The sequence below is a fragment of the Dichotomopilus funicola genome, assembly GCF_033296635.1.
Source record: "Dichotomopilus funicola strain CBS 141.50 unplaced genomic scaffold C8A04scaffold_93, whole genome shotgun sequence".
NCBI lineage: Eukaryota > Fungi > Ascomycota > Sordariomycetes > Sordariales > Chaetomiaceae > Dichotomopilus > Dichotomopilus funicola.
The window spans coordinates 32,273-59,652 of record NW_026944114.1 but is presented as its reverse complement, the minus strand read 5'-3'; the positions used below and the strand labels follow the sequence as shown (position 1 = coordinate 59,652).

The window sequence follows — 27,380 nt, the reverse complement described above, 5'->3', positions numbered from 1 at the left end:
CAGGCCCATCAAGCCTACGGCATTGTTCTGAATACACGCCTGTTGAGATTACCGAGCATGACCATTATTCTCTCAGCGCCCAAATGTTCGTGACTTCTTCAAACTCGATTAGCAGAGAAACTCAGTTGAACTTTTATTAATTATTGCGGCCACGATATGGGTCGAGTTGACCACGAAGAAGCAGATTTATGTACAATGCTTGCCCCCCGATATGTTCAATTTCCAGCCAGAATCGCCGTCTCCTGCTTCTAATATCTAGGAGAACCTGACCTTCGAAGAGTCAGAGTCGATGATGTACCGCTTGCCCGTGGCCTCGGTGAGGGTGTAGACGCGACCTCCATTGCGCGAGTCAAAGCTCAAGTCCTCCGGGCTCTGCGGGAAGAAACCGGCGTTGTTGTAAGCGGCCTTGCCGGGGACCCAACCCCAGAGATCGCCGTTGCTGGCACCGTTGCTGCGCGAGATATAGATCTTGCCGTTGGCCGACACGGCGCCTTGCATGCGCTCGATGCCGACGCAGTAGGCCCAAGTGCCCTTGGCAGTTGCACTAGTCGTCTTAAGGCGACCAGTGGTCGAGTCAAGCGCGTACTTGACAAAGCGGATTGGGCCGGTCGTGTCGGTCTGGTACTCGCCGACCATGAGCTCGTGTTGCGAGCCGGTGCGATCCAGCGAGATGTACGAGAAGCGGAAGGGGAAGTCAGACGACCACTTGTACCACCTGTATTGTTGACACTTATTAGCATGTCCTCACGCCGGATCATTCTCAACGAGGGTTGCCACTGACCTAATCTGGGGAATAACATATTTGTAGCCAGCCGCAGTGTAGGTGCTACCACTCTTGCCGACAGCGTCGCCGGTGCTGACCTGCCAGATGTTGGCCAGATCGAAGACGCGGATACCGTTGCTGGTGTCCACAACGTACAGCTTGTCGCCGTACCACGCAATGCCGCCGGCATGGACAGGCACCTCACGGAAGTCATCGGCCGCATGAGGATACACCAGGAGGGCGTGGCGGTACTTCTTGTTGGCGCGGTCGACAAAGGTGATGCGCACGCTCTTGTCGTCGTCACGGTGCCAGCTGACGATAAAGCCGTCCTTGCCCTCATATTTGCCGCTGGCGTCGGCATCGGCCGTCGTAGTGAGACCTTGCGGCACCCACTTTGTGGTGGCCATGTCGTTGAAGTCGGACGTCGCTTGCCAAGCCAATCGACCGGTGCTAGGGGTCGTCATCTGGTGGTTGGCATCGTTGAAGACGGTAGCCACAGTAACGTTCTTCAGGATTTTGGCCAACGAAGCCACGTTCTTGTTGTCGGCCTGTTCGACAAGCACGAAGTCGGATCCGGTCCGGGCCTTGGCCGCCGAACTGCAGTCGTTGGGGTCCGCAGCAAGGGAGCCAGGGGCCAGGAAGGCCACGGCGGCGGCGAAAAGGGTCGAGGAGAGCTTCATCTTGGGTACTCGACAGTGCTTGCTGAGTTTGGAGTGACGGGAGAACCCATGAGAGAGGTGGGAGGAGATCTCTCCCCCTTAAATGCTTCCATATTTTTAGCCCTCTGGCTTCCCCTCTCGAGATCAAATCCGGTCAACACGCACGCGACCTCGTTGGATACATAATAAGATCGTGTGGTTCTGCTGGCTCCATCTGGTCGTCTAAGATTTGACAATGTGACGTTGGATGGCAAGTATCGCGGAATTACTTTCCGCGAGAACCATGCTCAGTTGCATTCAACCAACACATTGCCAAAAGGGGCGGCTTCTAGCTACGACGACAGTGTCAGATACGATGCTGCCGCCCGTTGACCGACGCGGATGTTGCGCCGTCACGGGCGAACGCTGACCCGACGGGTCGAATCTTGGCGGGGTTTGACGGAACGACGTGGGGGGATACCCAGACAAAGATCGAGAATTTCCCAGATGGCGACCGAGATGTTCGCCAGCTTCCCCGGATTTAGCACTGCCCTGGACGAAGTAACCCCGTGGAAAATCCCACAAATCGCCGACAATCGAGCGTTCCGTGCGCGCCGAGACCCTCATTAAGCTCAGAGCAGCGTCAAACCCCCATGAAGCCCCGGGCTTCTCCGTCACCTCGGCACGTCGAGCTCCCAAAAATAGAACTCTGGGCCCACCCTTTCCCCGTCGAGTGCACGACACTCATGTAGTTACCCCTAACCGCACCCAGACGCTGATCAAGGCAAGTTTGGATTTCTATTTTGAAGCGGTTTGAGTTCAAGCATTCAGAGAGCGTGGCGGTGGAATCTTTGCCGTTCCTGGTGAACTGGCAGATCTCAAAAAGAATTAACTAGCCGGGAGGGAAAGGGTTAACTAACAGTTTAATTAACTTGGCTGAGATCTCTGTTAACGAAAATCTCTCGCATCACGCGAGGAAGGGGTTGCAGCGATTGATGACCTATTGACATGTAGAGATCACCTTTCCATTCGGGGTCCTTGCATTTAGCAAAGACATGGGCAATGGACCCATATCCCATATCGATGCCAAGAATCACTACCCATTACGAGCTTGACTCGGATTCTCGGAGTCTCTTTATCCCCGAGTTTACTAACTGCTCCCCGTCCCTTACGGGAGACAAGTGAGGATGCTTTGCAACTTCTCCAACACCACCGCCTGCTTCTCCGCCGGCGCAGTCGTCTTATCGTTGGCATCCCCCACACTAACCGAGATGTAACAGCCATCCGTATCCAACACCGAAGTCTCCGTGGGCAGCCTCGTCCCGCCGCACTGCTCAGTATCCGGCTCCGAGAACACACCGACGTTAATACGACTCAACACCCACTTGAACTGGCTGACATCGGTGCACTGGCCTTCCACCTTGGGGAAGTTCACATTCAGCCAGACACCCTCAGGGAGGTACGGCATGCCGCTGTCGATGACAGCGTTGGTAAGACTCGTGGCGAGGTCGGCATACACCTTGCTCCGCGGGGCCTCCGGGTCGGAGAAGGGGATGGTACCGTCTGAAGCGCCGGAGAAAGCGATGGAGGGGATCTTCGCAGTCTTGGCAGCGTAGACGGCCGCGCCAACGGTACCAGAGAACTGAACGGCCAAAAAGAGGTTGCTGCCGACGTTGGGACCAGCAACGGCGAACTCGGGGGCTGCGCCGTCCCAAAGCTGGGGGCCGATCGTGTCGATGCCATACCGCATGGAAGTAGCTGGGTAGGAGTTGACCCAGTTCAATCGCGGGTCAGTTTCGTTCCGCCCGATGGGCCCGCTGTTGGCAGGGCAGCTGTTATACTGGCAGGCCGACGCCCTAGGGCTGGGCTCAGCATCCGAGGAACCTAAAAATATTATTAAGATCACGATTACCCAAAGAAGACGTGATGGGTGACCATACCGGTTCCGGATTTGTTTTCAGCGGGAGCCGAGAGCACCGCATCGTGGCCAGCCGCAATCAGACCATTGTGGAACGAGCGCGCATACTGCTCGGCCCAGCCATCGTCGTTGGCTTGGATGATGCGGATGCCGTTGGCACCGACGGCCGAAAGAACGGCGAGAAGTCCCTCAGCACGCATTGTCAGTGATGGCCCAGCTCCTTGGAACTGGAACTTGTTCTGATAAGGTTGCGCGCGATGTTGTGGAACGCTTCGACCCGAAATACAGCATGGACTGTCAGAGTCCCTGGTAAGCCGGTTTTATAATCCTCTAGGGCCAGTCAACAATACCGGAGGAGCAATGCGACCGTGGAGGCAGTTCGGAAAATCACAACCAATGATCCAACTAACTTCGTACACCTCCCCACACCGACGACATGCGTCCTTTCTTACTGAAACCCGCGAGAGCCCGACGCGGTCGCAACCGGTGATTCCTGAGCGCGTTGTTTGGCTCTGATTCGACCAGTTTTTAAGCACGTGGGCGTTACTGTGGATATTATGGCCAGCGCCTCCGTTCAGGGGACCCCGCGGGCCGGTTGGCGCGTCACATTCGGTGGCGAAAACGGAGCTAACCCCGATCTCAACCCGCCGAGGAGCTGAGAGATGCGTCTTCACATGCTCCATGTCTGTAGAAACCTAGTATTACATTACTGGCAAAGGCAAATTGAAATCATAATTGCCCGGTGACAAAGGTTAGAAAGGAAGGTAAAATGAAGGCAGGTTCAAGGAAAAATGCCTTTCGAAAAGCGGCCAAGCAAACCTTCGTTGCACAGCTGAAGATACCGCTGACTGAGCTTAACCCTGCATACAGAACCACCAAATCCTAGAATGGGAACGATTGCCCATCTAAAACACAATTAACCCCTTCGGCATCAGCGGTACCTAAACATGAAGCTAGATTGACAGGACATTCGATACAGAAATTGATGAGAGAACTCAGGTGTATAATTATGTGAAGAAACTCAGTTCAACGAATTAAAACTTGCGGCATCCAACAATCGGTCACTCGATCAATCTTCCCTCCAGGGATTAAAGTTTACTCCCCAGATCATGGTTGATATTACTTATTTAGTGGTCTTGAGGGAGATCAGAGAGGAAACATTAAGCACGAAGAAACTTGGGGAATAGTCTCATCGATCGCCAACTTCGCTTCGCTCACGCTAAAAGCACTGCCTCGGCTCAAAAATGTCGCCCACAATCAACGTTATTTACAACATGGTTTGGTTGCCCTTCCGCATCGCAAGTATGATAACGCTATCACGGAATGGCGGTCTTTAACGGCCACTAGAGCCCAGAAGATAACGCTTATTAATAACTGGTCATATCCAAATCTGACATTCTCGGATCCTGATCCTTCGTCTTTATACGCAGCCTATGAAACAATCAACTTTCGGGTCGCCGAGGTATTAATAAGAGCGAAAGCGTTGGCCCACAAGTCGACCGGCTGACCGATAATTAATGATGCCAACAACCGATTCGCAGCGGCACACGGCCACCATACGTTTCACTTTGCCGCAAGAAACGCCATTTGGTCATGAAACATCAATGGCCGCTGGTCTTAACGGTCGGGAAGTGGTCAGCTACAAATAAAATATGTAAATAGTCCATCTTTCGCTCTCTCTTCAGTCCCCACTCGTGGCAATCCAGAGTCCACTTTCTTCTCATCCGAACCCTCTCGTGGTTAATCTCATTGAAGCGATAATTATACGTGCTTGGCACGATGAGGGTGTTCCTCGTCCAAACGGCCCACGGCCTCAATTCGGCATCCGGGGGTTACAGGTCTAACTACGGTTTCATTCATCAGCTCGAAAGCTATGGTCATGCAGTCGCACAAACATGCTTCGCATTTGACGACGAGATCGAGAAGGCGGCTGTGACGGCGAAGTCTAAGGGGATTAAATCTGAGTTGTGTCGCCTCCCCGACGTTCATCTTGGCAAGGATCCGCAAACTGGCCAAGCACGGCGACTTAAGGTCACCAAGTTTGTTGACGAGAACCGCATTCTCAACATTGCCATCTCTCGAAGCCTGTGGAAACTGTACCCGGGCGAGGAACTGACTGCGGATCAACGGGCGTACTTGGAGGTACTTTATACTCTCCAACAATGAGCCAACTTGACAACTACTAATTGTTGCTAATCTCTCACCTTTTAGAAAGGCACCCCCAGCCTCCGGTTGAAAGCCCTAATTAGTTTGTGGTCAAACCAGATCGCTAGCTTTCGTCCCACCCATGTTGTCTTCAATGATGGCCTCACGATGAAGATCACCGAGCAGATGCTCAAAGAAGGAAGCCCGCATTCCCATCTCAAGTTCAAGCGGGTCTGTGTTGTCCATTCCTCAGAGCAGCTTCCCTTTGGTCCATTCTGCGGTGGATTATCCGGGCATTGCTTATCTGCCTCCGCAGAGAACCAAATGTTGCGGGAACTCGACGGGATTTGGACCGTGTCGCGCGGTATTCACGACTATGCCATGAAGTATGGCAAGTTGAAAACGAACTTCTTTGTCCATGCCACCTGGACGTATCTTCAAGGAGGTAATGTTCCTATGCGGCGCACTAACGCAGACAAGTCCGAGGTGGGCTTGATCAATGCTTGTGGGCTGAAGGGGCTCCCGATCTTTATTGAGTTGGCGAAGCGGCTACCAAATGTCAAGTTCGTGGCTTGGAAGAGCTGGGGTACAAAGCAAGTACACCTTGACCAGCTCAGCAAACTGCCCAACGTTCGGTTCGTGCAATTATATTCCATCCCCACCCACAGGACCCTCGTCTAACACCAATCAACCTATTGCTAGAATCGAGGAATCCACCACCAATACCGAAAGAGATATCTGGGATAGACTCAAAGTCCTTCTGGTCCCCTCTCTATGGAACGAAGCGTGGGGCGCCGTCGTCACGGAAGCTCAGCTCCGCGGCATCCCCGTTATTGCCTCCAACGCCGGAGGGATCCCAGAAGCGAAGCTCAACCTGCCGTATCTCATCCCAGTCAACGCAGTGTCTGGCGAACTAGATCCCAAGACTGGAGACTACGCTGTTCCCAAACAAGACATCGGGCCGTGGGAGCATGCACTGATGAGGCTGATGGCTCAGGATACAACGGAGTACGAGGAGTTGTCTGACATCACAGCACGGACGACAGTCCAGTGGATTCGTGGGTTGAATCAACGGGCCCAAGAAAAGTGGCTGTTAAATATGTGAGAAATTATTTACTAAAATGAGGGAACTTAGAGCAGGAAACGCGACAAGAATCAAGATACGAGCTTGGGTCCAACTCTAGAGACGAATCTCGGAACGGTGTCGAAGTTGTCGTGACTATTTTCTGTTATACGTACATTCCATAAACCACCTGAAAGGATGACCCGTGTCTTCTGTAGGTGAGATTGACGCCTCTCTTGTTACAATACGAGATACTGGACACTGTGTTTTGACTGCAAACTCGCGGTTCTGCCTTCGAAGTTTCCGGGGAACAATCCACACGTAAAGTCGGCAGTTATAACCCTATCTCCCGGAGAAATTTCCTAGGCAAGACCGGACACGTGTTTGGACAAATTCAGCAAGGTCAATCAATAGCACATTAAATTTTCCCCAAACTAGGCAAGTAGATGATGATTGGTGCCGGCAGTTAATTAATTAGCCTATGTTAAGCATGCGCCTAGAAGGTTAGGGCTCGGGAGTTACCATCATTAAAATAGCCGATTCGCTTTCTCACATGTTGCAATGTTATCGCATTTGTTAAATACCCACGTCAGGCCGTCAAGGACCCGCGACGGCGCTAGACACCTTGTTGTCGTTACTGAACCCCGAGGCCGTGGCCGCTCCCATCGGGGACTAACCAGCCATTGACAGAGCCCAACGCCGATCTATCAACGCAACTAATCCCACAGTATTCAGAATATTCTCAACGGCCCAACATGCTCCTTCCCCTGATCCTCCCTCTTACTCTTCAAGCCTTGCCCGTGCTTGCCGGGTTCAACTGGGACATCATCCACCACGGTGTGGTCCCATCTTTCCAATGGACGCGCCCCTTCCCTAGCGATGGTACAGATCCGGGCGGATTGACGGTCAATTGCCGACACTCCGCCACCTTCAACGCCAAAATGTACAAGCTCAAAGATCTGTCTGCACTACCACCAACGGGCCTCGCGCCCTGGAAACGGGGCATTGAAGCATTTCTGCGTGAGCGGGACTATGTGGGCAGTTGGGATGGAGTAGACCACAAGGGACAGGATAGGGAGATCGTCGTCATGGAGTGGGCGGATGTTCCATTGGGTGTAAGGATGTGGATCGAGGAACAACAGAGAGATCAAAGCGAGGCGAATGATAACAAGTGGTTGTTTCGGGTGTTTGAGAAGCCGAAGGAGGAAAGTGAGATAATTTCTAAAACAGTGAAGCCTAATGAACCCGGCGCGCCACAGCAGAGCGGGAGAGGGGAGAAGGAGGTCGAGGTAGCGGATGATGATAAGATTGTGGTGTTTCCCGCTGGGGCTATCTATGAGAACTTGCCCTTGTGGGTGGCGAAAGGGAGTAAGTGCGAGGGTAAGTGGTCTCCCGAAGGATCCTCCATCTCATGAAGATATACGAGATCCTCACAAGCTTTCTATCACAGGCGACTTCAATAATTTGGCCAAATACAAGTCCAGGGCTATCGAGCATTCGGTTCTTGCCTGGCCGGTCGACCATACCAAACCGCAGCGCGACATTGGCCAACGGGACATCACGTTCACGATCGAAGCAATGTCAGTGACAGAGACGGAAGCCGGCCGATACTCGCGGCTGATGTGGGAGAAGATGCACCGAACCATAAGACGGCATGAACGGAAGCAAACACGGGAGGAACGGCAAAGGGCGAGAAAGGAAATAAGTGAGGGCTGGGTGAAGGATGAGTTGTAACTTGGTGGTAAGAACCGTGATGCCCTGAAATACAAATCCAAATAACCCTTTCCATATCCAAGAGCGCCTTTATGAGCCCATACCCTTAAACTCCTTTTATCTAACCCGTTGCGATTATCCCAAGTTCACGCCAAAGTCGGCCCCGTTTGAGGCACAGACTGTACTTCCCGGAGGCCCCCATGTGCTCCGGCCTGTGCCCGTTCTTCGACTGTCAACTCGCTCTCGGCCTTACCGAGCTTGATGGTGGCAAATGTGAGGAGCACAACCGCTGAGCACGCGGCCGCAAACCAAAACGCAACCTTGTGACCCTGTGTTCCCCCCCTACCTTCATCCTCCGAGACGGCTAGATCCGCTAAGCCGAGAAAGAAGCTGATACCGAGAAACAGCAACGAATTTATCAAGGCGCCAGCAATGCCCTGGCGCTCACGAGCGACATTGGTGGTGATGAAGACGTTGCTGACAATAAAAGTAATATCGATGCCGATAGTAGCACCGATCATGGCGGGGAAAATGTAAGCCCAGTAATTGCCATCGCGAGGTGCGAAAGCAAAAAGTAGGCTAGTAGCGAGAAAGCCGCTAGCAGAGATAACGAGCAGAATACGGCCGGGGAGCAAGTGGAGCGTGAAACCGCCCACAGTGGCTAATATAATGCCTCCAGCTGCCATAGGTGCGAACCATACGGCGGTTTGAAGGGCTGAGGCCCCCACGAACTCGCTGATGCTACCCATTGTTAGACATTGTTGAATAAAAGTAGGAAGCCTTGCGGCGGAGGGGGACTCTTACTGGAAGCTAGCGTAAAACAAAAAGACGCCAAACACGCCGTAGGCAAAGAACAGCGCAACGGACAGGCGACCCATGTACTTTGGCTTGAACAAATCAAACGGCAGGAGGGGCTGCTCGACAACCCAGCCCTCGACATAAACAGCCGCAGCCAGAGACAATACGCCGAGGATGAACGTAACAAGGATGTACGGGGTGCGCCAGCCGTTAGGCGCATGAGCACCATCAGTGATAGCGAATGTCGTCAAGATCAAGCCCGGAACAGTGGTTGCCGCACCCCAATAGTCCATCCTGACATGTGCGTTTTCTGCGCGGGTTTGTGCGCCGTCACGGGGAATCGTGATAAAGGAGCACACGCAGACGACAAACGTAACAATGGACCCAAGGTAGAAATACCAACGCCACGACAAGTACTGCGTCGTAGCACCGCCGGTAATGATGCCGAGGAAGAAGCCGATCGGAGCGAATGCACTCCACATGCTGAAAACCAAATTCTTGCGAGGGCCGGGGCGGTACGTCTTGCCTAACAACATGATGCTCGTGGGGAGAAAGGCGGCAGGCCCTAGACCACCGAGGGCACGGGCGACGATGAGCATCTGATAGTTGGTGCTGAAGCCAGAGACCAAGGACCAGATGAAAAACCAGACGATGCCGAGATTGAAGACAATGTAGGCTCCATAGATGTCGGCGAGACGGCCAAAAGGCAGAAGGAATGAACCGGTGACGAGCGAGAATACGCTTGCAGGCCATGTCTGGGCGCCCTTTGGGATGTCGAGCGCCTTGGCAACATTGGGGAGGATGATGTTGAAACCAGAGATGAAGAATTCCTACAGGAATGCGTTAGAAAGAGGTTCATGTCCTCTGGGTGAAATTTGGTGCCCACAACATACCGCCATGAACATAGAGACAAGGAGAGAGCTGCAAAACAGCACCTCGTAAAGACCGTTCTTGAACGCAGCCGGACGTTGACGCCCCAGTTGTTCCAGGTCAAGGCCCTCAGCCTCCGCATCTTCCGTCCCTATCCTCACATTCTCATCAGATGGTGGCCCAGACGGGGAGACATGCTCCTCGTCTTTTTGCGTCATAACTCGTAGCCCGCGGTGTTTTGGGAGTGTGGAGGGGCGAAAGCCTAAAGAGTGTCGGTGGGGCAGTTAAACTATTAAATGGTAAAATGAGATCAGACAACACTGTCCGAGAGTAATTAGACAACCAGTCGAGTGAAGGGCTACACGTAGAAAACGATCTGAAGAAGTGCGTCTTCCGCTAGATTTTAAGTTGATTCAATTGATAGTTACAGAACATGCAACACATGGAGTGGATGCCGCTCCTCGCTCTCCGGCCAGCTTAGTCACAGGAAAGTTCTTGCCTCGAACCTCTCTTGTCTGCACGGCGCGAGGTTTTGGCGCCTGTTTCGGTTAGCGTGGCGAGGGTTGGACCCACCCCACTTTCGCCATCTTCTCGAACATGACGAGAACACTTCGAAAGCGCAAGGGTGCGGCTCAATCTCGAATAGATACATGGCGTGCATTGTCGGAAGGCGGCCATGGTGTTCGCGGGCTTATCGGCATTATCTCATAACGTTTCTCGGTCTTGTGTCAAACGGCTCGTAGAACCGAGTTAGCCATTGCCAAGAACTGGCCGACGCAGGTCATGCAATTTTGGTGCCGTTTTGGGATGCCGAGCCCGGAAGATTTTCTTCTCCGAATACGGTAATTTACCTTATCGGTGTTAAATCGAGGCGAAAATAACACCTCACTACAAACGAGACAACTATCGCGTCCAGCGTCCCCAACTCTCCATCCAACACCGTCCAGGGAATGGGGACACTACTACGGCATCGAGGATCCCAATGCTGGCGTTTTCCGATGGTACCCGGGTAACAACACCGTCCCGAGCGTGCCACAACTGCCGCCGCCGTCGTCTGCGATGCGACCGCTCGCTTCCTTCCTGTCGAAAGTGTTCCTTGGCTGGAAAGGAATGCCTTGGATATGGACCGCTTCTCCGGTGGGCGAATGCCCCAGCCGTCCGCGGTAAGCTCGTGGGACGGCTAGGGGCAGCATGCCCTTCTCGCCCAATTGAAGACGTGACGGACAGCAGCAAACAGCCCTTTCTTTCCATTCCACCTGCGCTTCTTGACCCGTCGATCAACGGGCTTGGCCCGAAGACGAAACAATACGTCCATCACTGTAAGTACATGCTAGAGCCCTGTGGCCCAATCGTTAGCATGGCTTGGCTAGGTTCGTCCTTTTCTCTCTTCCTTTTCTAACAGCCGGGCTCAGTCGCTACAGTCGTGTGCCGCGACTTGGTTTCCTTCGACCAGCCAAACGACAACCCTTTTCGGAGCATCATCCCGCCGGCCGGGGCGTTTGGCTTTCTCGGCGCTATCATCGTCGCCACGGGGGCAATGAATATGGCGGCCATGTTAGGCCGGTATGATGGCCTAAGACGACCTGAATTAATCGACGCCTTGGTCGCAAAAGACCGGGCCATGAGCCTTCTACGCGCTGCGGTTGACGACTTGACGCCAGCCAGCCTGCCCATGGTTGTTGCCGCGACGGTCTTTCTCGTGAACTTGGATCTGATCGACTCAGGGAAAGGGGGTTGGCAGGTCCATATCGAGGCTGCCACCAAGCTCATGCCGTCGCTACTCCACAATTCCATCCTCGCTTCAAATCGGTCGCTCATGCGATGCCTCGACGTCATCACTGCTGACTGTCTGACTTACCGGGTTCTGGGTGCCGCCATCAGCGGACTTGACCTGACGCACTGGGCCGAGGAGGAGCCCGCCGAGTTTCTAGGTGTGCTAGAACGAGCCGCCGCATACACCTATCACTGCTGCCCGCCCGAGATACTCCAGATCTTCCTGCTGGCGAGCAAGCTACACAGCAATAGCAAAGACGGCGAGGCTGGGGCCGATCCCGATCGAATCAACAAGGCTCTTGCGCTCTTGCAAGCAGCCCGTTCCTTCGATGTCGTCAATTGGGTCCACAACATCCCCGGCCTTTCGGCACACGACGACCTGCCAGCCCGAATTACCATCGGCCACGCCCATCGCGCCACCGCATGTCTATACATCATCCTTGCTATCCCTGAGGCGGCTGATTGTCCGTCCCTCACATCCCCATCCCACGCGGACGTCGTTGTCCAGGAGGTTCTCGGCTACCTGTCTGCTGTGCCCATCGATCATGTGCATCTCAAAGGCACCATCTGGCCGACTTTTGTAGTGGGTGCACAGACGGACGACCCGGCACAACGAACGTGGTGCCTCGAGCGGCTGGAGGCTGTCTGGACACGGAATCCGTGGATGTGTCCGTGGGGGTATATCCGGACGACCATACGGATGATGCAAGACCTGTGGGCTATAAGGGATTCCCGTAAGGCTGCAGGCGAGCTGGGTTCGGGAGGGCGAAATTGGCTGTGGGAGTTGAAGAGTATGAGAGATAAGTGTTTGATTGTGTAGGCATTGGTGTGATAATTATTACCGGCCGACCTCTCAGACACCTACCAATCACTTCCTGCTCCCCAAAAACCGGCCTTTTGACACCAACCTCTGCTAATTAATAAACCACTGGCGCCCCAGACACCCAGCTGCCGGTCTGCTCAACATTGTGCTCAACAACTTGATCAACGGGGTCTAATCGCCACCCATGTACGCGAGCGACTCACTATGGGCAACGGCTTATCCCTCAGTCAGTTCTCCTGCCGGAACGACATGTTTAGAGCACATTGGCGTCCCACTCAACCGTTGCACCAGCGTCGGCCGGACAAGAGAATTCAAGCAGATGGCTTTTTTTTCTCTCCCACTCTTATCCGCTCTCCATCATCTGACACGGGATGCTTCACCGACTCATATCTCGTTCTTTCGCCCCACCACAATTCCTGCCAACTCATTGGCCTTAACCAACCAGTCACCACCGTCGAGAAATGCAACAGCGTCAATCCTGCAGCTGCCCAATCCTCTTCTCGCCCAGTAACGGGAGCAGACGGGTTGAATGCGCTTCGGACTGTTTCCACCCTTGAAAAAGTTGCGACCCGACGAACTTTCATCATGCCTTGCGTCGTTAGGTACCTAGCGTCTACGCTTGTGCAGCGCTGCGCTTTGGTGTCTCTGCAGCCCTGACGCCCATGCAGGCCGAGGATACATTGGTCAATCAGAGGTCGTTGTCGCTGAGCGTTTTCGATGTCGATCAGCCTGTCATTGGGATTGCTCGCCCTGCAAATGCGAATGCAATCGGTGGTCTCTATGACGGGCGCTTGCTCTGCCGTCGGTGCCGATGTGCATGCATGCAGGCAGGCATTCGCCCGGGAGAAGAAGCCAGTCGGCGGTCTTTTTTATTACAAGAACAGGTTGTATCCCCCCTTTGTGGGCAGTACTCGATCTTCATTTGTTCTCGAATTAAATCTGCTTTCCAGCGCATCCTGAAGATCCATAATTTCGCCTGGTGACCGAGCAAGCCCGTGTCCCCCTCGTCCTGTCTCATGAGCCTCACTACATGTGGTTCTCTCCGAACAGAATAATCCCAGACGCCTAACCTGACTCGATGCCATGTACATTCCACGATTCAATCCCCTTTCCCGGACCGAGTTCGCGGCAGCGGTTCAACCAACACCAGGAACCTACGACGATCAACGAGATGGCCGACATCCCAAACTGCTTCACATCATCTACGCCAGCCTTACAGCACGCGATGACCCCACGACCGCCACGCCCCAAAACACCACAATTATCATACTCGTCACCGTATTAGTCACCGTATTCCTCGCCGGTTTCTTTTATTTTCTATGGCGTTACCATCGATCAATACGCGTCCGCAGAAAGGGAAGTAAGGGGCGCGGTGGGGGAAGGGTGAAGAGAAGCAACAGCAGCAGCGGGACCTGGACATTTGGGTCTGCTACCCGCGCTAATGTCCCGCCACGTCGTGAAGGTCGGGTTCAGAGTGGTCATCATCAGCGCCGACGTGAAGGGGTAGGAAGTGGGCAGCCCGTGGGTGATAATGGAGGTACTGGTGGTGCAAGATGGCCCGGATGGCCAGGGTGGCCTGGATGGACGAGCTGGCAGGCCCCGGGTCCGGGTCCGGGTCCGGGAGCTGGCGCTACGAGGAAACCCAGTTCAGGCTCGCTGAGCACCAGGATTGGATCAAGGGCATCGCAGGCGAGTGAGGCTGGCGATGGTGGTAACGGCGCATGAGCTGTGGGCGGGTTCAACGGTCCCCATTGAGGGAAAGGGAATTTTTACGAGCCGACATGCTTGAGGGATCAATCGGCACTGGAGCAAACGTCCTACTTAACTTCTTAAGACCCGATGTTAGGAGGGTAGATGGTCGAATAGGAAGGCAGTCATGGCCACCCGACGGGCAAGCTTCGAAACAGCGAGCAAGAAAAGCAAAGATAAATACATTCTAGGTAAGCTATATCTCTCCATACTCCCTCACAAGTGCGCTATGGGTACAAAGTAATCTTACCCAACATCTAGTGACCAACAAAAACAAGAAATACGATCAAAAAGATCAAGTCTTGTTGGAACGGAATCCCCGTCGACAAATGCCCACAGCCAGAATCGAACTAGCGACCTTGTCATAAACCAGGGGTTTACTAGTGACACGCTCTACCACTGAGCCATGCGGGCCGTTGTTGCATCCCGCGTGGCATATTAGACCCCATGAAGTGTGGATAAGGGTGGTGTTGGTGGAAGTTGTGGTTTTCGGTTAGGGTTGGTCCTAAAGCGGGCCCTCTCGGCGATGACCTCCTGGTCAAATTTGGCGAGTGGGCCGCAGCGGATACGGAATGAAGAGAGCCGCCATGAACGGGGCTTCGAGATACCGTGTAGTGTGTCTATAGGACAACTTGACAACCTGACAACTTCAAACTCCCAATTTTACCGCTCGGCTTCTACCCGTTAGCCCCGGCGGTACTCCTCAGGCCCGTCTCGTCGGGTCCATCGGTGTCGTTGACGCTCACTGGGTTCTACCGGCTGGGAATGACTCCGGTCTCCCTCCGCCGCCGGTGCCTGTCACCTCGCCCTCTTTCCTCCTCGATGCGCTCTGCCCGCTGGCTCTTTAGCCCGTCGTCTCTTGTTGGTCCAACAGATTTCCTCCTCGTGATCCCTTCCTCAACCCGACCACCTCCCCAATTTCTCTCCCTATTCTCCTCCCTTTGTCGCTCCCTCAGCCGTTCCTCCAACCCCCGATTCCTCCTATCCCCATATTCATCCCGTCTCCTCAAACCGACCCGTTCTCGCTGCCCCCCGCGTTGTTGTCCACCCTGGCTCAGCCCAGGGCGTAAGTTCCTCATGTTGTATATACTCGTCTGGATATTCGCCAGCGACCCGTTTAACCTGCCTGCGTCTGCCACCAGGGCCTCTCGCACCGCGCAATCTGGATGTGTCGATACCGGGGCCGTGTTTGCCAGTCGCGAGATCGACTCAGACACTCCCTGTAGCTCATGGGTTACGGCGTCCAGTGCAGCGGCCAGTTCGGGATCGATACCAGGTCGAGGGTCTCGGCCTGGCCATCCTGGTATGGACTTTGCAATCGCCTTCTCGGCGGAAGCATTAGCAGTGGCTTTTTGCTTCGCTTCTTTCCTCTTCTTGACGATCGCTCGAATTCCGACGGCAAGGACGCCAGCCGCGAGCTGACTGACCATGGAGTGCATTTCATCACTGTTGCTTCGGGGGAGATCGCGGCCACGGGTACTTCCATCGCGTCGTGCTGTTGAAGAATTGGAGGGTTCTCTTGCTTTGCTGTGCCTGGATTTGGATCGTGACCGTGAACTCCTTGATCTTGAGTCCGGTTCGGGTTGCGTTTTTTGCTCGCTGAGTTTCTTCAAGGAGTAGGCCAAAACTGTACGGCCAACCTGGTGCAAGATTTCGGATTGGCCGTTGGAGCGCTTGGGCCCCGATGATCGAGGTCGTTGGGATGACGGCATTTTATTGAGTTGTTGTTTCCCGTCGTGATCGTCAAGATGGTTCAGGGGCTGGTGCCAGGTTGGGGGTGAGTTAGCTAGGTACGACTTTAGATGGGTATTCGGCAAAGAAAAGTAAGAAATACTAAGAAATCTCTCTTGACGCATTTTATTTCGTGCGAAACACCTAGTTAAAGTTTCACGCGACGCGCATAGCTCGTGGGGGTGGGGTGTGACAGTGGTCAGGATCCGTCAGGTGCATCGTGTGACCGGTGACCAACACCACCAGTAGGCGGCCTCCAAATCCCGAATTGCAGCCTAGCAACCTCACAGGCACATGCGCGCTTCTGTCTGATTCGATGTAATTCAATAAGCTCGACTGCATAAATGTTCGAGATACTCCGAAATCCAAAACTCGAATTCCCACGAGTTGGCAGGTCGTCAGCCGAGTAATGTTGAAGTGAGCTGAGCGTCCTACCCACTCCTCCACCAACCACTCGGTTCGATCGTCGCGATCGGCGAACCACTATCTTGTATTCTCCGCTGCTTGAGAGTTTGTCCTAAGTTACTGACCATGGTTCCCTAATTTCGGCTTCGAAACAAGTTCACGGAAAACAAATGACGATAACAGGACGGAGTCAGCCACATCTTGATACGAGGAAACAAGCCCCGTAGGAGGACTTCTCCGGCTATGATATTCTTGCCTGCAGCGTCACTTGGTTGTCCTGTCGCCGGATACCTAACTTAAATGTCCCGAGCAGGCGTTGATAGCGTGAGGTTAGGGACAACATCACCTCAGAATGTAGGTGCCGATCCTGCATCAAACTCCAGGCCTAGTCGATCCAAGCTACGATCCAGCACATGGAACAAATGCAGGCAACGCAGTACGAGATGTTCTATTCCCAACCTGTCCCAAACGCTGCCATTCCGCTAAAGCGACTAATACCGAAAGGAAAAATGCGAGTATTCCAGACGCCGTCGTGCCCGGGACGGCAACGGCCGCCCCTGCCATCATCATCGTCCCCAGATCTATCACAATCGCTAGCCCCATCAAGCCGCGCCTCATCATGTCTTCAGGCATTTTCCGCAGCAGCCGCATCCGCCTTGGCCTTCGCAAGGCCCCCCATCTTCTCCGCTGCCTGTGTCAACTTCTGCAAGTCGGCACCCTGTATTGTGACGTTCCCATTGACAGCGACCTGCTTCCCCTCCTTGAAGAACAAGAAGGTGGGCATAGCTGCCACGTTGTACTGTTGCGCGACGGAACCGACGTGGTCGACATTGACCTTGCCAAAGGCGAGGAAACCAGGAATAGAGTATTTCTTGGCCAGCGCGAGAAAAGGCGGCGCGATCGTTTTACACGGAGGGCACCAATCGGCGTAGAAGTCGACGATCACATAGCGCGTTGTCGAGAGCAGCGAGTCGAATTCGCTATGTGACGCGACGTGGTGGATGGGGTCGGATGACATGTCGGGCGTGCGCGTGGATAAGCACTTGTCGTGTGCGCGGAAATAGTGATGGGGTGGCCTGGAAGGTTATGGGCTTGTGATGGAGGGGTCGGGCGACGATGGCGGGGACAACCACGAAACATGAGCACGCGAACTGTGGTTCGTTGGGGGCAGCTTTTGGCGGGGTCCACAAACTCTAGCACAACCCTAACCCTTTCGTGTTGTGTCCACAAAGCCACATCAGTATTAACCCCCAAGTTCCAACGACCTCTGTGGCGTTCCTCGTCCTCTGTCAGATGCTGCAGGTGGCCCAAACTTCCTCTGTGAGCTGGCCAGATATGGAGTGGCGTTTACATGACGCTGTGTAACCACTTGACATCTTCCCCCGTGGTTGTTAGGGCGTGTCGAGGCTCCCAATATCCAGATGTAATTACATGTACATACCACTTGCAAATCTTCACTTCACTCTGGTGCACTGTTCGGTACATCAACAGTTAATTTTGCCAAGTAATCTACACGGCGGGATAAACTTCCAAAAAAGGCGGGAAACTGGTCAACACAATGGTTGAGCGCCAAAAATGAGGCTGATGAGACGGGCATGAACAAGTGGTTCACGCTGGTTCCTGTCCCGACCCATTGGGCTTGTGGGTCCCAGGGGTTTTTGGTTCCTTGCATGCGCCTGCCCTTTGAGTCCAGACCCAGGTGCCAGGTGCCCGGCACCCAAGCCCAATGACAGGGTGGCTTGCACACCACGAGGATCGGCAAAACAGGATGCCAATGCCAGAAGCTAGTCCCAAAAAACCGGTCAGCAGACCTAAAGCGGGCCTTCCAGACGTCAAACGCCGAGAAAGTCTTCTCCAAGGGGCCGTTAGTGAGATGTGTAACGTGTTGGAGCAGGAATGGTATGAGGCTTCCAAAACTCAAGTTGTACATATCATACACCTACCTACCTAGAAAGAAATTTATATAAAAGGCCTCATGAACAGCCATGTTGCGGGTTATCATCCTTGGTGCTTCAAACAACGAACAACCGCCGGTCCTGGCCAATATGGTCGACAATCCCGCACAACGGCCACTTCGAACAACCACCTTTTGCTTTTGCGGCCCAGAATCATGCTGTTATTTCCAATCAACTCGCTTTACTCTTTCGGAATTCAAGCTTCAAGTTTGGCTACCGCCAGTTCCTTCCCTGTCCCCTCTGCCGGCCCCAAACTAAACCAAATCGGCACAAATGGCGGTCAGGGTCAAGACGTCAGTCAGTCTCAAGTTGGGCAACCACCGGACTGTAAGGCCAAATATTTTAGAGGAAGGAACGCCCAATTCTCAGGTCGTCAGAATTTTTCTCGTCCGCACAAAAGTCGGAAGAAATTTGTATTTCTTTTCTCCAAAACACCACCCTTCCCACAACCCCGAACCTAGTTCACAACGATCCTTCTCTCATCACAGAACCAATATTCACGCCTTGAGCAGTGTAAAAGACTAGTCCACACAAGCCGTCACCATGACTTCTCCAATCGACCCCCACACCAAAACCTATTCCCACATCAACGGCACCCTCGAAGATCTGGGTGACCGCCTGGCAGTCTCCGAGCTCTGCAAGGGTTGGCCTGTTTACCGCGACTCGTCCGAGTGGAAGAACTATCGCGATCTCTTTGCCGAGGAGGCCTATGTCTGGACCAGTAAGTCTTTGTTGCCCGCCAATTTTAGCACCTCGTCGGCCCGGTCACTCTTGCTAACCTCTGTGTTCCTCAAACAGCCTGGAGCGGCCCCCGCCCTGTCGATGAGTTCATCGCCATCTCCAAGGCCGGCAAGGACAAGGGCGTCTTCATCATGCACCGCGAGTGTGGCACCCTCGTCGAGTTGAACACCGCTGCTGGCCGTGCCATTGGCAAGATGAAGGCCACCATCACCCACCGCTTCAAGTTCGACCCCGCCACCGGCGGCAATGGCGCCTCACCGGACACTGAGACTGCCGAGTTCGACGTTGACTGCGACTGCCGTTTCATTTTCTTTTGTGAGAAGAATCCCGCTACTAAACAGTGGAAGGCCAAATACGTCAAGTTGTTCTACGAGAAGGACAAGGTTGTCCCTGTCGACGGCATCAGCGCTCCCAAGTTCTCCAAGGAGGAGCTCGAGAAGATTCCGACCGGTTACAAGTGGCTCGGCGCCGCCCAGGCTCGTCTCGGCTACGAGATCGATCTCGACCTGCCCACTGCCGGTGGCGAGCTGTTCACCCGTATGTATGGCGAGATGGAGAAGTGGCTCGACGGCAAGGATGTCGACCTCTTCTGGGAGAAGAACTAAGGAACAGGTAGAAAACTCAGAAAAGATGGGCGGCAAGTTCATGAGGGTTCAGGAACATGGGTTGGGGTTTTAGATTTGCTAGAGGCGGATACCACACGGGGATACCGGGGTTAGAGGGCGGCTTAAGTGTTCATTATTCTCTGTTGCAGTGTAATATCAGGGTTCCCATCTGGGCCTGTTGACGACATTGTGGCGGCTGTAATTGACTGCAAGTTTCCGTCCGTTTCTGATCCTGTTTGCAAATGTTCTCGACGAGAATTGTGACATGTCAACCCAGTGACCAGTCATTCCGTTTTTCAGCAAAAGCCTAGCTGTCATTCAATTTCCGGCCTAGCTCTGCCATTTACTGAGTCACTCGACTCGAATCCAGCATCATGGAAAAGCAATGGTTAACCGAGGCAAAGCTCATCATCAGCATCGCCGGCGACCCACGGTCCCACCATGAAATATTTTCGGTTGATCCCGTGATCACCTTCAAAATCTGCAGGGACCCACGAGGATGGTAAGATTCTGCAGACCGCCAGAAGCTTGGCGATCTCGGTCAAGCATCACGTTTAGCGTTGGTAACCGAAAAATGACCCGGTGGCTTGGATATTATCCCCATTAGGATATTCTTCACGTCGGCCGAGCCAGGGCCATCATTGGATGGAAACATCGAGAATGCGAGATGTCAAAAAGCATTCCAGATTTCCAGACTAGGGAAAAAGCAGTTTGGCCCACACCGGAGCAAAGGATATGGGACAAGATTCGACAGGAATCCTGAATCAAGGCACATGGTGATCAAGATTGAAGAATGTGTGTATTTTGGCTCTTTCCTTAGCAGTAGGCTCCCCCGCCCTCGTATATTTCTGCACCATTAATCGAGAACACATCAAGGCACCCAGCAATGAGCAAACCATGATCACATCAAACAAGACGAGTCACAACTTTCTCCCCACAGCTGAAAAGCTGAGATTCGACATCTGCCCTTGATCTCGAAATCACCGCAACAGACCAATCAAGGCCTGTCCGCCCTCCTCTAATCGCCGAAGTGGCGTTTCTTTCGCCGCATGTTTGAGCACACAGAGAACATCCTGCTCCAACCCTTGCCAAAATTCTTACATCCGAAGCACGATTTTCCCACTCTACCCCCCAAGAAGGTCTACTCAGCCATATATGCCCGAATAGGCCATTAGGTCTCGACCAATCGTTCTCAGAATGACAACGAACTCGAATCCTCAACAACAACACCCATGTCCCTTCAATCTAGACCACGTGCCCTCGCATCTGTGACCTGCAAATGCAACAGCTTCACCGCCTTTGGCTTCGGGGTCCAGACCTATCCAGAACCCCCTGCGAGATAAGACGTGGCCCGTTCCCTGCTTCGTCCAGAAGGCTCAGGTTTATCGAGACGCGTTGTCTAACTCGAGACAAAAAAAAGTGATTTCCTACTAGTCCAGGATGCGAAGACGGCGAAACGGGATGTGTTCCGTTCGGGTGTGGGTGTAGCGAGCAATCAAGTGTAATAATACCATAGTGGGCACGTTCGGGAATGTGGACGTGATTGCTAACTTTCGGTGACATGTCCACGAAATCAGAAACGACACGTAGGCCATCGTGGTTTGGCCAAGGTACACTACATGTTTGTTAAGAGGATTTAAGAGAATCTAAGCCGCATTGCATCTTGTCAAGGCCACCACTGTGGCTGATATTTTAATCAGCGAATGGGATAGCATGGATGTCTCTGGCCATCGTGGCTAGTCAACCCACCAATGGTCTTTTTGTCCATAACATACCTGCTGAGGTGTTGATTTTGACTCCATCTGGGATATCGACAGGAGAAGACCTTGGTCCCGGCAAACCACAGCACCAGACCCAGAGCATTAGCAAGCGTGAATAGAACCACGAAGGAATGGTGGCAATATCACGATTCACATTGACCATAGCAGTAACAAAAGTAAACACCAACAAAACATCATGTATTACACCATTACACCCCGCAGCCCCATTACATAGTTCATCCCCATTACATGCCTGGTCACCAACACCAACAAAATGCCCATATGCACCTGATTTCCATGCTCCCTAGTTCCCATGCTCCCCGATCCTATGCTCCCCAGTCCCATGCTCCCAGTCCCGCTCCTAGTACCCATGCGTGCATACACAAGTACAAATTCCTAACTCCCTCGCACATGCATTTTGTCCCTGCTCCCATGCCATGATCTCGTGAATAATGGTATTACCACCACCCCATCACGACAGAAGAGGCTGTGCGCCCAAGCTTGGCTAATCTAAAACACGAAAGGAAAGTTGCAAACGAACCAAAAAAAACAAGACGAAATTATCCCTTTTACAAGACCCAAAACAAAAGAAAAGCAAAAACAACGAAAATAAAAGAAAAAAGACGTCAAAAACAAAAAGCCGCTCTGCTGAAAAACAAGCTGCATACCATACAAAAGGAAATATGACCGAAAAAATAAAGGAAAGACAAAGCACCACCCCCATGTCCGCCATGGCACCAGAGTAAACCCAACCCAGCCAAACACCTGCTGTTTGGGTTGGGTAGATAAAGAAACAAGAAGGGGTGCTCCCGGGTGTAGAAAGGAAAAGCATCGAGCCATAAGGGGAAAAGAAGAGACAATAGAACAACAAGTAGAAGTAACAGTCTGTGGGGGAATCAGGAAATGAAAAAGAAGATGCAAAACCCTGGAGCACCACACTTCTTGCTGCTGTTCGTTCGTCCCTCATCGCAACGGTTGCCACTTACTTGCCTCTCCATTACTCCCGCCAAGATCCAAGTGTTTCCCCGGTCCGGTCTAGTCTCCAGAGCCCGGAAGATGGATGATGATCAAATCGCGTCATGCCGTTTGTACCGTTAACAAGTAACCGAGTCCATCGAACTCCGTGGTGTTGTAGCCGCACTGCCGGATCGAGAAGACGAAGACGAGCCGGAGGTTGTTGGCGACGTAGGCAAAGCCTTGAGCAGTTTCAGATCGCACCGGCGGATGAATTGCCTGTTTTTGGAGTTGCCGTCCCTCAATGGAGTCCCTGTTAGTTTTGGTGACTACATACAGGGAGGGGGGGACGTAGACGGGAGGGAGGCGTTCGATATTGGGGGAGGGCGGTACAAGACGGGACAATACGGACTGGGTGTAGGTAGGGAGGCCGGGGAAAACGGGGACAGGGCGGGAGGAGTAGGGAGAGGGAGAGGGGGGGCGGGGAGTGTTCAGATTGCGGCTGCAATCTGGAGCATGACTGACAGAGCTCCTCCCCTGTCGGCGGGGTTCCGCACGAGCACGAGGTGCTTGTCCTTCTTGCTCCCACCGCCGCCGCCACCGCCGCTGCTGCTGTCGCGCTCTCGCTTCTTCTGTGGCGATGAGTTCCGGGATCGGCTGGCGCGGCGGGAGGAGGGGGCCGAGGGCGTCGAAGTCGGGTTTAGCGTGGGGAGTGAGGAAGTCAGTTGGTCGAGGCGGGCCTGGAGGTCGGCGGCTTGGACCGTTGCGGCGTTGTGGGACTGGGTCACGGTGTTGAGGGTTTGCTGGAGGGTGGCGACCTGCTGTTGTGACGCGCCGAGCTGGGCAGAAAGGGCCGTGTTGCTGGCGGTCAAGGTGTTGATCTGGTCAACGCGCCGGGTGATTTCCTGGCCCTTGGCGTCGACCTCAGCGCGGAGCGTGGCTGCCGTAGCGTCCGGGTCTCGGGAGAGTTCACCGTGCAGTTGGGCAACCTGGGCCTGGAGCGCGGAGATGTTGCCCTCGAGGGCCGATTTGGCCGCTTCAAGAGGTGCAAGTTTCGCCGCTTCGCTCTCGGCTTCCGCGATCTTGGCCTGCAGAGACACCGTCTCCTTCTCGAGGTCGGAGATCCTGCTCTCGGCCGCGGTCTTCTCGTCGGAGATGCCGGGGATCTTGTCGGCTTCAGTCTGGAGGACAGCAATCTTCGCTTGTAGCTCAGCGATCTTGCCCTCAAACTCCGAGATCTTCGCCTTCAAGTCCACCACATTCCCAGCGAGCTCCGCCTTGGCGCTCTCTAGGGCAGGAATCTTGTCCGCCTCGGACTGCACCGCGGCCTTCTCTCCCTTGAGCACGGATATCTCGGCCTGGGCAGCCGTCAGGGCATCGGTGACTCCGGCCATGCTGACGCCGAGGTCCAGCTTCTGGCTCGCGAGCGAGATGTTGGCATCCTTGGCTCCGGCGAGGTCCGTGGTCAGAGTCTGGAGCTGGGCCTGCAGCTCGGTCTTCTCGCCCGTGAGGTCTGTGATCTGCTGCTGCAGGCCGGTCTTGTCAGACTCGAGCCCGTCGATCCGGGCCTTGAGGTCGACAGCTTCGGCTTTCGATGCCGCGAGCTCCTCCTCAAGGGCGGTGATTCGGGTGTTGAGCGCTGCTGTGGAAGCTTTGAAGACCTCGACTTCGGCGTTGAGGGTCGCGATGTCTCCCTCGGCAGTCTGGAGCTTGACCTGGACATGGTCCCGTACCTGCTCAACAGATGCCTTTGCTGTCTCGAGGTCCCCCTTCTGTTTCTCCAGCTCGACAACACGGTTCTTGGCGTCGGCATGTTCCTGTTCCAGCTCCTTCCGCAGGACCTCCCTTGCCTTCTCGGCATCGTCCACCGTTTTCTGTTGGCGCTCCTGCGCAGCGTCCCTGATCTTTTGTTGTTGTTCGTGGGCCGCCTTCAACTCGTCCTGCGAGGTCGTCACGCGAGCATCCAGTGCATCCACCTTGGACTGCAGCTTCTCGCGGTCCGCAGTCAAGGCGGCAATCTCCTTGTCCTTGTTGTCCCGTTGCTCCTGCAAAGCGTCCCGGCTCGTTTCGATGGCGGCGATCTGGTGGGCGAGAAGCGCCTCGCGTTCCTTGCTGTCAGTCTGCAACTTCTCAAACTCCTTCTTCAGCCCGGCAAACTCTACCCCGGTCTTGTCCTTGGACGTCTTGGTGTCGTCAAGCTCCTTCTCGACCTCATCAATCATCATCTTCTGCAGCTCCACGGTAGACTTGTACTCGTCAAACACCTGCTTAGTGGACTCCAGCTTGGCTTTGAAGTCCGCCTTGCTAGCCCGCTCAGCATCCCGCTCCCTTTCCACCTCCTCGAGCATGGCCTTCTGTAGGTCGAAGTTGCTGCGGAACTCGTCAAACACCGCCTTTTGCCGCTCCAGCAGGCGGATCGCCTCTTCCCTGCTGCGGCGCTCCGTGTCCCGCTGGGTCTCAACAACGGCCTTCTCCTGATCCAGCGAGGACAGACGCGAGGCCACGACATCAACCTCCCGCCTCAGTTTCGCCTCGCTGTCACGCAGCGCTTCCCGCTCCGCCTCGAGATGCTCGATCCGGTGCATCAGGCTGCGCTCCATCTCCTCCTGGTACCGTTCCAGCTCGCGGGTGTACCGGGACTCGGCCGTCTCGGCCGTGAGGGGCAACATCCGCAGCTGGACAGGGGCCGTCCGGCTGGCGCTCTTGACCACCGTCCGCTCCGTGTCCGGGGACGGCTGCCTGGGGCGGAAGGTCAGTCTTGGCCGGGCCTTGCGGACGGGGGGCGGCACAGAGCTGGCCACGCTCTCGGAGCCGATGACGCTCGGCGTGAAGCGGACGGATGGGGTGGTCTTGGGGGGGTGGGCCTCGGTTGGGGTCACATCACTGGAACCCGAGTCGGACGGGGCCGAGGAGATGATGGTGGTGGCTTCTGTTGTGGACGACAGGTCGGAAGACGTGACTGATTCCGTTTCCGGATCTGTCGTGGTGTTGTAGTGCCTGTCATGGTCGCTGTGGTCGTAGGACCCACGACGGCCTTGGGAGTGTGATGATGGTGGTGGTGGTGGTGGATATTGGGGAGTCAAGACGGTGCGGACTGGGGGAACATGGTAAACAGAAGGCAGATGGCCCGTGGAAGACCTCGACGACCTCAGGCTCACAAGTCCTTGGCGCTCTACGGGAACTGCTGGGAACTTGGCCTTGAGAACCTTCCTCGGCAGCCCGCTCGCGGTAGTAGGCGCGGGCAGTGATGTTGGGGGTGGGGAAAGGCTCAAGTCTGATTCACTTGCCGAGGTGATGAAGCTGGAAGAGGTGACGGATGTGTCCGAGTTCCGCCGTGGCCTGAGTGAAGGCCGGGTGGTCTTCCTCAAGATCGACTTCACTGGTTGTTGTTGTTGTTGTTCCTCCCGCTTGTCTTGTTGTTCTTGTGTCCGTTCCGACTCCCACTGAGGCCATTCAGCAGGCCGGTCCGAGGACCGGGGCTCGGAGGTCGGGGTCACGGTGCCTCCTACCCTTGGGCGGAGGTACTGTCGTTCTCTCTCCATCGGAGGGGGGACGGCGATGTCGGATGGGGGTTGGATCGTTATGGGATGGCTTGTGGGATGGTGATATGTCTTATCGTGCTTGTGTGGAAGTGTATGTGTGTGTATATCAGTGTGTCTGGTCGTGGGTATGTGTGTGTGTGTGTGTCTGTGTCTGTGTAGGTGTCTAGATGGTTCGTTTGTCTCTTGGGGGGACGCTCAGGTCACTCTTGGATCGTGGTTGTGGTTTGGCTTGGGGGCAGTTGTGTCACGGGAGGGCATTTCGGGTGGAAGTCCCAATCTTTTGGACAAGAATTGTATTTGTTGTGCGCACAGGACAAGGGACGAGGGCGGGTGATGCAGTGGAGTGGAAGCAGCCGGGACAAAGTGGACTAGGGCGTGCAGAAGAGCGTGGTTTTGATGCCAGCAGGAACGGGGCATCCAGTGGGGAGCCGCATGCCGACACCAACATCCAAGACTGGCAATGAGTGGCCCGAACTGCTCCTTGTTTGGGACGAGAGAACACGGGCGTCTCGCCTATGTACAACCTCGCCTCCTTGCCCGGTCTGGGTAACAACGTGAGTCACCCCCAATGAGGCCTAGTCAGCCTCGTGTGGTACTTGACACCGTGACGAATGAGGGAAAATCGGAGGGTTGGCTGGCATTGGGCATGCACCCGGTGAGCGGCCAAGCCGCAGCTTGCCCAGGTCGGGTCTCAGGTCGCCTCTGCGTTTGCCAACGACTTGAGTACCATGTCGTGCAAAAATCAGGGCAGGGCCGGAAAAATCTCTGGACGAAAACAAACTTCAACGGCACCCGACGAGCCCGATGTGATGGAAAGTGAAGAGAATGGCGAGGCCCCTCATCTCGTGGTTCCAAGTAACGCAGGTATTCGCGGGGTATGCACTTAGAAGTTCAAACCCATGGGCCCGGTTCATCGCCACCCATTGCCAAATCACCGGTGGCAGGATCCTCTGACGGGCATGATGCTCTGGTGGTTGGTTTGTGTCGTTGTGTCTGGCTGCCTCGCATGCGAGCAGTGTCATTTGCAAGCTTGCCGCTCACTCAGACACTCACTCCCAAGCGTCCGACCTTGGGCAAACGGTGGCAATTGACCGGATTGACAGGGGCGGAAACCGGGCGGGCCATCAAATTTTCACCCATCACTTCAACGGCAGGCGCCTACCGCAGGACCCAAAGCCGAGATGTTGACCCATGGTGGCTCTTTCCGTCCATCACGGCCAGGACGTTGCAGAAAAAAACGTCAGCGGCTCTGTGCGTTTGGCCATTTGGACACGGGAAGGAGCGGGACACCGAGTGCAGCCAATGGGCAGCGCCGACCAGCAAAGACAAGCTCCACTCTCGGGCAGCGTTAGGCCACGACATCACCAGACGTGGTCTTGCTCAATTCGCGACTTCCAACTTCATGCCTTCCCAAAGCCCCCTGCCGCAGGCAGA

At 54.5% G+C, this 27,380-nt stretch overlaps 10 protein-coding genes and 1 non-coding gene across 11 annotated transcripts; 4 read left to right on the top strand and 7 right to left on the bottom strand.

The window, feature by feature from the left end:
* Positions 1-255: 255 nt before the first annotated feature.
* On the bottom strand, positions 256-1,443 carry C8A04DRAFT_40357 (uncharacterized protein; the record flags this gene model as incomplete). Its single annotated transcript, XM_062784912.1, has 2 exons — positions 256-715; positions 782-1,443. 2 exons carry the CDS (start codon positions 1,441-1,443, stop codon positions 256-258), a joined length of 1,122 nt encoding a protein of 373 aa, XP_062633260.1.
* Positions 1,444-2,569: 1,126 nt separating this feature from the next.
* C8A04DRAFT_15436 (survival protein sure-like phosphatase/nucleotidase) lies at positions 2,570-3,519 on the bottom strand (the record flags this gene model as incomplete). The annotated part of the gene is made up of 2 exons (XM_062778492.1): positions 2,570-3,285; positions 3,342-3,519. The coding sequence occupies 2 exons, from the start codon at positions 3,517-3,519 to the stop codon at positions 2,570-2,572; spliced, it is 894 nt and encodes a 297-aa protein (XP_062633259.1).
* A 1,579-nt stretch (positions 3,520-5,098) lies between these two features.
* On the top strand, positions 5,099-6,569 carry C8A04DRAFT_40355 (uncharacterized protein; the record flags this gene model as incomplete). Its single annotated transcript, XM_062784911.1, has 3 exons — positions 5,099-5,461; positions 5,531-6,099; positions 6,167-6,569. The coding sequence occupies 3 exons, from the start codon at positions 5,099-5,101 to the stop codon at positions 6,567-6,569; spliced, it is 1,335 nt and encodes a 444-aa protein (XP_062633258.1).
* Positions 6,570-7,282: 713 nt separating this feature from the next.
* On the top strand, positions 7,283-8,261 carry C8A04DRAFT_32596 (uncharacterized protein; the record flags this gene model as incomplete). The annotated part of the gene is made up of 2 exons (XM_062782147.1): positions 7,283-7,907; positions 7,978-8,261. 2 exons carry the CDS (start codon positions 7,283-7,285, stop codon positions 8,259-8,261), a joined length of 909 nt encoding a protein of 302 aa, XP_062633257.1.
* Positions 8,262-8,386: 125 nt separating this feature from the next.
* Positions 8,387-10,126, bottom strand: C8A04DRAFT_15460 (major facilitator superfamily domain-containing protein; the record flags this gene model as incomplete). The annotated part of the gene is made up of 3 exons (XM_062778501.1): positions 8,387-8,981; positions 9,045-9,868; positions 9,932-10,126. The coding sequence occupies 3 exons, from the start codon at positions 10,124-10,126 to the stop codon at positions 8,387-8,389; spliced, it is 1,614 nt and encodes a 537-aa protein (XP_062633256.1).
* A 764-nt stretch (positions 10,127-10,890) lies between these two features.
* Positions 10,891-12,501, top strand: C8A04DRAFT_15449 (fungal-specific transcription factor domain-containing protein; the record flags this gene model as incomplete). The annotated part of the gene is made up of 2 exons (XM_062778497.1): positions 10,891-11,227; positions 11,321-12,501. 2 exons carry the CDS (start codon positions 10,891-10,893, stop codon positions 12,499-12,501), a joined length of 1,518 nt encoding a protein of 505 aa, XP_062633255.1.
* A 2,082-nt stretch (positions 12,502-14,583) lies between these two features.
* C8A04DRAFT_t139 lies at positions 14,584-14,667 on the bottom strand. The gene has a single exon. It is a non-coding gene; the product is annotated as a tRNA-Thr (tRNA).
* Positions 14,668-15,005: 338 nt separating this feature from the next.
* C8A04DRAFT_40351 (uncharacterized protein) lies at positions 15,006-15,965 on the bottom strand (the record flags this gene model as incomplete). Its single annotated transcript, XM_062784910.1, has 1 exon — positions 15,006-15,965. One exon carries the CDS (start codon positions 15,963-15,965, stop codon positions 15,006-15,008), a length of 960 nt encoding a protein of 319 aa, XP_062633254.1.
* A 1,049-nt stretch (positions 15,966-17,014) lies between these two features.
* C8A04DRAFT_32591 (thioredoxin-like protein) lies at positions 17,015-17,407 on the bottom strand (the record flags this gene model as incomplete). Its single annotated transcript, XM_062782146.1, has 1 exon — positions 17,015-17,407. The coding sequence occupies one exon, from the start codon at positions 17,405-17,407 to the stop codon at positions 17,015-17,017; it is 393 nt and encodes a 130-aa protein (XP_062633253.1).
* Positions 17,408-18,887: 1,480 nt separating this feature from the next.
* C8A04DRAFT_15450 (uncharacterized protein) lies at positions 18,888-19,690 on the top strand (the record flags this gene model as incomplete). Its single annotated transcript, XM_062778498.1, has 2 exons — positions 18,888-19,065; positions 19,143-19,690. 2 exons carry the CDS (start codon positions 18,888-18,890, stop codon positions 19,688-19,690), a joined length of 726 nt encoding a protein of 241 aa, XP_062633252.1.
* Positions 19,691-22,895: 3,205 nt separating this feature from the next.
* On the bottom strand, positions 22,896-25,946 carry C8A04DRAFT_40348 (uncharacterized protein; the record flags this gene model as incomplete). The annotated part of the gene is made up of 1 exon (XM_062784909.1): positions 22,896-25,946. One exon carries the CDS (start codon positions 25,944-25,946, stop codon positions 22,896-22,898), a length of 3,051 nt encoding a protein of 1,016 aa, XP_062633251.1.
* Between the last annotated feature and the right edge of the window lie 1,434 nt (positions 25,947-27,380).